The sequence below is a fragment of the Diadema setosum genome, chromosome 1, assembly GCF_964275005.1.
Source record: "Diadema setosum chromosome 1, eeDiaSeto1, whole genome shotgun sequence".
In the NCBI taxonomy this organism is placed as follows: domain Eukaryota; kingdom Metazoa; phylum Echinodermata; class Echinoidea; order Diadematoida; family Diadematidae; genus Diadema; species Diadema setosum.
The window spans coordinates 17211994-17223302 of record NC_092685.1 but is presented as its reverse complement, the minus strand read 5'-3'; the positions used below and the strand labels follow the sequence as shown (position 1 = coordinate 17223302).

Sequence of the window (11309 nt, the reverse complement as noted above, 5' to 3'; positions counted from 1 at the left end):
CAGTATATCCATTTAAGTTTTTCTCATCCCTTTCTCTCTCCCTCCATCTACTGGGAATCTCTCTGTCAGTTCTTGTGTGTGTGTGTGTGTGTGTGTATTTTTGTTTTTATCAATACGCAGATATACATACAGGAAGATGTATATAAAAATATTGGGATATAGATTAGAGAGCAGTAAGATATTGTAAGGCTTCACAGCTGAATGCAAGTGATAAATCCCATACATGCACTGTGTGTAGCTTTCATAGTTTGAGTGCGTAGAATAGGTTTGTTGAGTCATGCTTAATATGGAACTGTGTCAGTCATCAGCCCATGACTCCACATATGGAAAACAATATCGAGAAAATATAGCGAATCCCACAAAATTTCGTTTTTCATGCTAAGTACAGATTCCTTTGACTTGTTACTGACATATGCTGACATATACTGGGACATGTGAAACATCGCGGCGATGGCTATGTACGATAGTGACACACCACGCGGAATGTCGAGGGGGGTCCTCTGAGGCGCCCCCCCCCCCCCCCCCCAACCTAGTTAGGGTTAAGGGTAACATCATACCCCTGCTTTCTAAAAGATGTAAGTCAAGTGCTCTTTCATTATGCTAGAAAAGTGACAATATCTTTAATTTTCTTTATTTTGTTTTCCATATGTGACATCATGAACTAATGACTGAAACAGTAGTTCCATTTGTGGCATGACATGACAGACCAATCTTATTTGCTTGAATTGTCACATGCTACACAGTGCATGCATGGGGTATATACACAAACCATTTAATGATTACTGAAAAAAATAAAACCACTTTCATTCATCATGTCCAAATGTAATATCACAATCACAAAACTGCTGATGAAATGCTTTTTTGTTGTTGTCAAAACCAGTATAACAGGAAGTAGTCCATCAGCAAATTTACCAGATGAATCATGACTGAAAGGTCTTTCCCTTTTCTTTTAAAAATCAGATGTTTCATTTACAATATATTGCAGATCTGAACGATATGGTGTTTCCACTTAACATTTGGGAGCTTCCTACTTATTTGTTCTGTACGTCAAAATGATAATTATCACATATGATTGTGTATATACGTTGATCAGTTAATTCTTGAGCTTACAGTACATTTTCCTGGATTTCATATATTCTGCAACAATACTGTTCTATTTGAACTGATGAGTACCGCTGGCAGTATCAATAATAATTATAATAACACTTTCAGATTTCCTCGTTTACCTGCATTATTGTCTCCATTACATAAAAGCCGACTACAGTATATTGGCACACAGCCTTTCATGAGGTCAAGTTCAGGGTAATTGTCTACCGATAAAGCTTTCCATCTGGCAACAACTTGCATAGGTGGGAATTGCACTTTTTTGTCTCTTGAGTCACTTGTAATTTCTTCCTGAATTAAAAATAGATGTTACTATAACATACTAATCAAATATAATGCATCAAGTCACGCTTTTTAGTTAATTCATTTGCTTGATAGTCATCTTCCTTACTCTAAGATAATCTTTCTATATAAAATCTGTTTACAGATAAGTCTAAGTCTTGGATATAAAATGCCACACACGTATGAACTGTGATGTAAATTGTGCATCTTCATTACAAGATCCCATCTTCCTTTCTTTTTTTTTTGTACAAAATGCTTTAAAGTTCAACCATTTTCATTTACAAACACCATCATGATAACATGCAAATACTGTAAGCATCCTCAAATTCATGATAAGATTATTATCTAAAGCATAGATGTCTGAGATATAATACAAACTTTATTGCTGTGTGATTGGATAGCTGTCACTCTGCAAATCTTCATCTTTTCAAACAGGGGCACTGGAAGAATCACCATTTAAAAAATGCACATGTCCTTTCCCTTCTTCTTCAGTTAGAGCCAAATGTCCTCTTTTTGTATGGATCAGAAGGAATGATTTGAGTTAGACTTGCCAAACATTACCAGCTTCATTCTGTACATCTGCTTTATAAGCAAAGCTATTGTAAGATTGTGATATAATATCAACTGTTTCAACATTCTCACAAAATGATACTACATTGTAGTATTGCTATTTTTCTTGATCTACTCTACATGTAAAATTCCTGGTGTGTCAAAAATCCACCAACAATCAAAGTGTTTCCAAGCTTCCTATATCTCTGCAAAATATTGCATTTACGAAACTCTTGGAGCAAATGAAAATTCGAATCTGTGGAATCATTTTCCAGTACATGTGACATCAGGATAGTACTGTCTCAATATGTATCTAATTTTTGTCTCAGTATTTCTTTAGCTTATATAAGAATTCTCACTCATCTAAAGAAATGCCCATTCAAATGCTCTTTGCTCTGATGCAACAATTTAACTTGCACTTACATTTACTAATACTGAGTACATTGTGATTGATTTCGATGAAAATCTTCTCTTAAAATAGCATCTTCCATTCTAATGGTGGACAAATAATACTAAAGACAAACCACTGGTATTTGGACTAGCATTTTCCATTACCACACTTTAGTGAATTGATTCAAGATTCTTAATGAAGAAGAACTTTTGGGAAAAAGTTGTGATAATTTGCATGAAGTATTATAATTATTATAATTACAGACTTTTGCAATCCCATACTGGACTTGGTATACATTACCAAATTCTGTCAGAAGAATTAAACAGAATCAAAATTAGAAAAGAATATTGGGGTGGGGGGGGGGGGGAGGGAATAACAAGTAAGAATTAAAAGTGACAACAGACTGGATTTAAAAAGGTTAATGGTCAGCTAAAACAGCTTTTTATTTTGATCTTATTCAATCCCTTACAAGTGTTGTTCCAACAAAAATTCTCATCTCAGAAGTGGTCAGTGCATTGTTTCATTTAATATTTATTTTGATATCCATGCAAGTAAGATGTTTGTGTTTGTGCTTGTGGCTGTTGTTATGATTTCAAAATCATCATATTATATTGATATGTTAAAAAAAAAAAGTTTAATCATCAATTTTTGACAATCAAAATGTCTTCCTCCTATCTACACCACAATATGTTGACCTCTCTTTGTCAAAAATGAATGACCTGCAAAATTAAATTGGCAACAATATCAGATGCAAAAAGGGGTCTATATATTTATGTTAAACTTATGAAATAGAAGAACACTTCAAAATATTGTACTAATGATGAATTTCTCTTTGTCTAAACTCAGATCAGATCCCACAGTTCTGATCACACAATCTGTCAGACCTAGACTCATATCCTGAGCACAACAGCCTCCACGAGGGAGCCCTTTGGGAGCATCGGAACCTCATCTGTCCTGCTGGGGAGGGCCAAGAGTGCGTTGGCCTGGCGGAGACTGATCAGGCGGCTGCTGATCTGGTTGCCTGTCGTGGTTGCCCTGGGGACGCCATCATCCGTGCTCCAGTCTAGAAGGACCCGCTGAAACTCAGGGCGTGGGTCAAGTTCTATGTCACTCTCAATCTGTGTCATGGGAAAGTGTGTATGAGGAAACCATGCCAAAACACAACATGTAGTAGTTCCTCCCAAAAGAACAAACCAACAAACAAATCACAATAGAAAAGTAAAAAGTTAATGAGCAAATTTTAAAGTTTCAGCTCATTCCTTTATTATGTTCTCATGCAATTTAAGGACATCTTCAATTTATGTGAACAAAGTGAGAATTTAGCCATTTTCAAAGATATTGCAGCTTGCGTGAAATGCCATTAATACATAAAAGAGATTCGCCTTACAGATGAGTAGGCCTCATGAGCATATGTGCACCATAACATTTTCTTCATCAATATAGCAATGAAAACACTGCCACAATCCAGGAGGCTCTAGGGACCATTTTGAAGTTTTCTGCTTTTACAGACAGCATTTAATTGATGAAGAGATAAGTTTACTCACCCTGACTTTGATCCTCCTGAGGTGAGGATTTTCATATCCCATCATCTTCCGCAGACAAGGTAAGACGAAGTGGTTGAAAGTCACAATGCCCGACACAGGATTGCCTGAAGACAGGGATGAAGTAACCAGAACAAATACTAGTATTTAATAGTATGAAAGAAGCACAAGTCAAAAGACAACACCAGAGATTGCAATAGCAACGGTAACAGTTATACTTTGACTAGAATTGGGTATATCGTAAAGAATTGAAGGAGGTCCCTCCTCAAGACAAAGGCTCTAAACCTTTTCAGACTGTAAAATATTCTTGATCATTAAAAAAATTGGTGTGAAAGTGTCTTCTCGAATGTTTGATATGTACAGACTACCACACAAACTCAATTTGAAATTAAGGTTTCAGTATTGACTGGTGAATGATTTGATGTCACATATGCATCCATTGAAAAATGTGCCTGACATGAAAATGACACAAACCCCCAACTCTGTTCTCTCCTCCCATTTTGTTGTTGTTGTTGTTGTTGTTTTTTACTTAAAAATTCCTTAAAAAATTGATGAATCTCATCCATGACAGGAAAAGGATTAGCCTAATTGTCTGCCACTGCCTATTCTTGGACAGATATAACGAGCTCCTGTACATGTTACCCACACAAAACGAGAATAACAGATCATACAAAAAAAAAACGTCAAATATGTCTTGCACTCCTTTTTTCATTCTACATTTTGTTAGAGGTTGTGAGGCATGTATCATGTAACATCATATCAAAAGAAAATCATGACTCCTTACAAAGCCAGGATAGCAAACACTAAGGATCTGAACATTTCACTTCAATGTTTTCTCACCTGGTAGAGAGAAGAACAGCTTTGTTGATCCTTCGTGTTCAAAAGTACAAAATGTTGTTGGCTTCCTGTAGAGGGTCAAGCAGAAGAAAATATTCTACATCATTAACAAACCCTAAATAATCAAAGTATTAGTCATTCTTTTCAATTTATATTTTCTTAATTCATATTTGTCACTACATCTGCATCTGGCTACTCATAAAGTCTTGCAGTTTATCTTTCTTTGCCCCACCATCTGTCACTTTTTTTTTTTGGGGGGGGGGGAATTATTTTCTCTCTTTCTTTCTCTTTTTCTATTCCTCTGTCATTTACTTTTTTTTTTCCCCTGTCTTCTTTCTCCCTCTCTACCTCTCTCTTTCTCTTCCTCTCTCTATCTCTCCCTCCCTCTATCTATCTGTTTGTACCTATCTATCTATCTATCTATCTATCTATCTATCTATCTATCTATCTATCTACCTACCTATCTATCTATCTCAGCCTCCTTACTTTTGCACTTCCCTGACACTGATCCATGAATGCCAGGAATCTCTGCAGCAATAGACTATCTATCAAATTCTACAAGGAATCACTGAAGTTTGTGAACTTCAAGTCTTGATACTGCCTCCCTTCCTCAGCAACACTCACCCTGGCTTGAGGAAGATTCTTCCGAAGAAGAGATTAGCCTTGAGCTCCTCGGACAAGACATACTTGAGGAGGTCCTTTTCTCCCATGGATACACCTCCTGTAGTCACAATGACATCAGACTTGGAAGCTGCCCTTAGGAGGAGATCCTTAGTAGCCTCCACCCTGTGAGTGGACAGGTGGTGGTATAAGTGTTTGGTAACCAATACAAAAATCAGCATCAGTAACAGAAGCAAAACATCAAATGAGAAAATAGTGGAAGAATGTTTTCTTTCTGTCTGCCTTTCTGTACTGTTTAAACAATATCAGCTCAGGAAAATTGTATGACGCAATAAATGGGGACAAAACTGTGCACATTAGCAATGAACTTCATGTCACATCTCAAATGGAAAGGAAAATAATAATGATGCATCAGAGATTATGGCAAAGGGTGCACAAGCAGCCTTAAATGCTAGGTTGGACAGGAAAATGTTACACTATGGTAGCATGCATCATACATTCTACATTAAAACAATTATCCTGAGGTATAGCTTATCAAAAAATACAAGTGTATTTATGTCTTGCATCAGTTCGTTACATTTTAGGTGTAATAAACCTCTGTGCTTTGTAGCCCCTCTCCACCAAAAATAACCTTGTCAGAGAAAAGGAATGAACGATTGAGTACACTGTGCAGATTACATCTGAAGACCACTATGTCATTAAGTGATATTTTGTTTAGAGTATCAATGTAAAATGATGGTAAGCTTTTGTCATGGTACATAGCTGAACAATGCAGTGTATCAACACTCCCATCTGCCTCTTCAGATTTCACATTACTTTTTAAAATAAATGTTGTGTAAATATATAAAACTGTGATTATTGTTGCATATATTGTACACAGCAAGTCAGTTGTGTATAGTTTATGCTATCATGTATCCTCAATTTTACTGTACTTTTAGTGATATTTATGCAATTTGCTGTTGTTAAATGTAAAAAACCAAATGTATGCATACTTCAACATGACATAAACTTATCTTGAATCTTGAATACCAAACACTGAAAGAATATTTTATGAAATACGCATTTCTCCATCTCATTTTAATATTACAAGTTGAGCCGCAGGAATTGCATCATTCTTTGTAGATATGAGGTTTAAATTGCTTCATGTGTTGCTGTTGTGGTTGTTGTATTATCCAAAAGTACAGATATGCTTAACGGAAGAAGATCCTTACGTGTCAGGAGCAATGCCCATATCAACTGTTGGCATGTCCATTTCTTTCAAGATAGCCAACATGGAGGTACGGTTGCTGTCATAGATATGGCCTGGTGGCAGTTTCTCCCACGGCTCAGTCAACTATGGGGAAATGGAATGAGTGATGTATTAAAAGGTTTCTCTCATGGCAGTTTTAGAAAGACAAACATCAAAGATGCATCTTGGGACATTCATCATTATTCCCTTTTCACTAAAGATCCTCAATAAGACAACTCTTTGGTTTACACCATAGAGATGTAAATGAGGAATCATGGAGCACTCATCCTTAACCTCATTTTCATATTTTTTTTTTCTATCATTACTTCTGATAGCTTGTCATTCAAGTGCATCAAGAGCTCTGGTGTGCTTTGGTAAGGAGTTTCTTCAGAGCCACATGTCAGATCACCATGACATAGATAAAGAGATCAATAACATGACCACAGGAAGAGTTCTGACACAAACACCATGTCAAGAGCAGCAGGTAGAAAGGAATGTTTATAAGAGCAAAACAATTACAAATTCACATCTTCAAAACACTCCATTCTCATGCTTATATTGTGCAGACAACTTCATTTATGGTTTACATTAACAGAAGTAGTTTCACATTATGTTCTTTGTAATTTTCGTTATCAAAATCAGTCTACATTTATATATCTGTGGTTATCATTAAAGTCGTCACTATGCCAAGAGTTTAACAAACTTCTGTAAAAATATCACTATATTACTCCACCTACACATATGGCTAAATCAAGCCTGTAAAACACAAGACAATGTCCTTCTCTCAACTACAGAAAACCTTTTGCCATTTCAAGCACTTCTTGACATTACTTTTCTATATTAAAATTTTATTCCGTTGGGTACCACATTTTGTTTTTGTTTTTATCATTATGATTTTTTTTTTTTGGGTGTGTTCTCACTGCTTCCCTTACTAACCTCATTCCCAGTGGAGCACACTCCCACCAAAGGCTTCCGGTAGCACTGCATCTTGGTGATGCCTACCGAGGCGAGGAGACCCAGCTCCGGAGGACCAAGTTTGGTACCAGGGATGAGGAGTACGGTTCCCTCCTGCAGATCACTACCGACGGGTCTGGAGATGGGCAGGGCATATGGATAAAACTAATAAGAGAGTAGAGCTATGAAGCATTTAAATAGGAATTGTTGTGATGCTACTAATAATACTGTAAAACCAGATATTATCGCATGCACCAAATTTTCCATAATTTTGCCAGGAGCCCTGAATCATGAAATTAAAACAGTAATATCATATGCTAACTTCATGCCACGAAAAAGGCCGTCGGCTTTAACTTGCGAAAATTTCATGCCACAAATATTTCTGGTTCAATTACAATACTGTACTATCACCATGCCATTTGTAATATCCACATCTCTTTTAATTAAGTATATCATTATCATATCTCTTAATCATAGTTCATGAAAGTACTTCATGTAATTATTTCAAGCAAGTATACATTGTTCTCACAACTAGTCATTATATTTAAAAACCAAGCAGATGTTCTTCACTTCATTCATCTCTAATCTAACATCTTTTTCCACATCCTAAATGTGAGTTTCCCCATTTGCCGCCTTAAATCATACAAACATGATCTCAGCTTTCATATCCACTAACAAATCTTGTATCATAAATAGGCACCAATATGTGATGCATTCTGATTGCAATTCAATGTAGCTACAAATGAAACTAAGTATCAGATTTCTGTAAAATGATACTGATAACATACCTGATATCTTGACCACATTTTGGAGTGGATAGGATTCTTATTGCCACTTCCTTCCTGCCCTGTAAGGAAAAAAAATATACGAAAAATTCAGGGAAAAAAAAAAATCAGAAAAATTGTGCAACTCATTCCCTATGCTTCCAGTAGTAATAATGTTCATAAAAGATGAATACATTTAGTTCAAAGTGAGAACAGGATATGATATAGTGAAAGCACTCTCCCTCTCTCTCTCTCTGCACACAATTTTTTGCACAACACTTCTCAACTTTCCTTTATTTCTATACACAAATTCTTCCCAGAATCCTAAACTTAGGTAAACTTTTGTGTTTCTCCTTCTGTTTCATTTTACTCTGTAGACCTGTCTTCTACACATCCTGTTCTCCCTTTTAATGATCTTCCAATTGTTCCCATAAAAGCTTTCTTTGTAAAGAAAATAAACACATGTATACCTTGCTCACAGCTCACCTCTGCCCCTCGATTGTCACTATTCACCTTTTTTTTTTTTTACTCTTCCTATGTTGCTTCCATCCTCCACTCTCCTCTTTCAAGGGTCTTCTATCACAAGGACTACATACATATGGTGTTACTGTAAACCTCTCTTCCTCATTTACATCACCATGCAGACTTTCACAAAACACAAGCATACATATACCTCTCGTCCTCACGCAGCTTTGCATTCTATCAAACATCTGTTTATTTCCACTTGACAATTGTGTGGTAATCTCTGCTCTCCCCTACCAATACTCTACAATACCATCACATTTGTTAGACATTATGTCAATCATCGCTGTGATATGGCAAAAATATAAACAGGGACAAACTTTATAGTACAATCGTGTCACATATGGGGAATATCATGATCACGTTATCTCCTAGTTTGCCATACATACAGGCAACAAGTCATGACTGAACAGATTTTACAAGCTTACATCATCAGCTTCCTCCACAAGTTCTGTATCCTCCACCTGGACGACAGCATCAGCACCCTTAGGGATCGGAGCCCCGGTGGTGATTCTGATCACATGACCTGGGATCAGGTCACAATCGGGAACATCACCAGCGATCGTGTCACTGATCACTTTACGCACACCAGGACCATCGGATGCTGGCAAGGGGAAACAATGTGACAAGAAAGTCTATGTTTAAAATGAATCTTAGTCATTGCTCATCATAGAGCTTTTTGATCAATGTTTGATCTCCTTGAAATGACAGAAATACAAAAAATAGACTTCATCAAAGTCTGTTACCATTTTTGTTGTTATTGTGAAAGTAGACAATAGTTGATCAGACCAACACTGATTGCCAGGTACATCTGGATGATAGAGAAAGAAGAGTGCCCCATAAGGGCAAAGGAAAGTCCATTCAATTACTCAACATAATGGCAACTGTTAAAACTCTGCAGTCAGTGTTGCATCAATAAGACAATTCACCATTATGAAAAATGGGATTGAATAGAGGCGGTGATAACCTTCCCCCCCCCCCGAAAAAATAACAATCTTTGAAATAATTATTGGCAAAAAAGAATACATTTATATTCGTGGTAATATCCAGAGACTGTCAGACATTTCAGTTACTGCACAAACAGGTTGCTACAAATATGGCTTTTACCTTCAAATTTTTACAATCCATTCAAATTATAGCCTCGCCACTGCATGTGATTTCATCTAAAATTTGGCAAAAAAACCTCCCATAAAATCCTACACACAACTTTTATGTATATATAAAAAGTAAAACTAGACAGACAGGAAGCCCACTTCAACACATCCAGTACTCTAAAATGGGAAGCAACAAAAGACAAGTAGGCCCTACCCAGTCCAGAAAAAGAAAAGTAACACTTACCTATGACAGCGTATCCATCCTTGATGGAATTCCGAAATGGAGGCAAAGAGATGGGAGCCTTTATCTCCTCTGACACAATTCTCCCTAAGGCATCTGAAATTGAAACAGTTTACTATGTGTAAGGACTGTAACCAGCTGCACAATGATTGTCCAGACTGTAAATTCCTCAGCAGCAGGCTTGGAAGTATGGATCTGCTTCAGAAATTTGATAATAGTTCCGCATGACTGCCTAAAAGTAATCTAAAGGCCTTAACATCGTGACAAATGACAATTTGAGTATAAATGTTTGATATTTCTTCACACAACTGAGTCTTACATTACAAGAAAAGATCAATAATAATACCAAAGAAAAAATACAATGGTAGTACATCCCTCCAGAATGCTGATAATCAAGCCTTTAGATGAACTAATGACCATTCTGATAATGGACAATCATTTTAAATGAAGTGATTTCTATTCACAGGTATTTAGAATAAGCCGCGAATACTATTTCATCCGTAAATAAGTGGACAAATACAATTTGACTGGTCTTCGCTTAACAGGAACAAGTCTGAGTGCAGACACGAACCATGATATCATGTCAAACAACAACAAAGAATATACAATATTGCTTCTTCTGAAACCATTAGTAATGTTATTGACTGCTGTGCACTCCTATAAAGTTGTCTGTTTAGAATGAGAAGGGCGTTAAGTGGTCTTGAACACTATGGGTTCAGTGGCAACTTAACGCCCTTATCATTCTCAACCGACGAAGTATGCTTGAAGACATATGTAGAGACTTACCCTTCAGATCCACCTCTTCCGCTGGTAAGACTGGGGTGTTTTCCATAACGATCTTAAGGGCATCCTTGAAGGGGATGACAGGGTAGATGGAATCCCGGGGCCGGCGGGCCACCTTCTCTACATCATGGTGAACTGAAAGCAGGAAACTCACAGTGTCTCATTCATCCATTAGAAATAGAATACATTGTACAGAATGGCTATTAAATAGGTTGCCAAACACTGGAATCACATCATTTGACAGAATCCATCGGAGAGAAAAAAACAACAACAAACAAACCCTTGGGCATATTGTTTGATATGTTTTTTCATATAAAAAATGAATGATCCAATTCCCTTACATACAGACTTAGCTTGTCATGACAGTACGAGATAATCTTGTCAATCAATATAATTAC

The 11309-nt window shown here is 36.7% G+C and overlaps 1 protein-coding gene across 1 annotated transcript in view; it reads right to left on the bottom strand.

Annotated features, from left to right (window-relative positions):
- Positions 1-222: 222 nt before the first annotated feature.
- LOC140237421 (gephyrin-like) overlaps positions 223-11309 on the bottom strand; it is a 38262-nt gene continuing 27175 nt past the window's right edge. The window contains exons 12-21 of the mRNA XM_072317345.1: positions 10915-11046; positions 10132-10224; positions 9222-9397; positions 8296-8354; positions 7490-7643; positions 6537-6658; positions 5329-5490; positions 4708-4772; positions 3871-3974; positions 223-3444 (exon numbers count right to left, since the gene is read on the bottom strand). Of these exons, the coding sequence (XP_072173446.1) occupies positions 3217-3444; positions 3871-3974; positions 4708-4772; positions 5329-5490; positions 6537-6658; positions 7490-7643; positions 8296-8354; positions 9222-9397; positions 10132-10224; positions 10915-11046 (1295 nt within the window). The 3' untranslated portion in view covers positions 223-3216. The remainder of the gene's footprint in view (positions 3445-3870; positions 3975-4707; positions 4773-5328; positions 5491-6536; positions 6659-7489; positions 7644-8295; positions 8355-9221; positions 9398-10131; positions 10225-10914; positions 11047-11309) is intronic.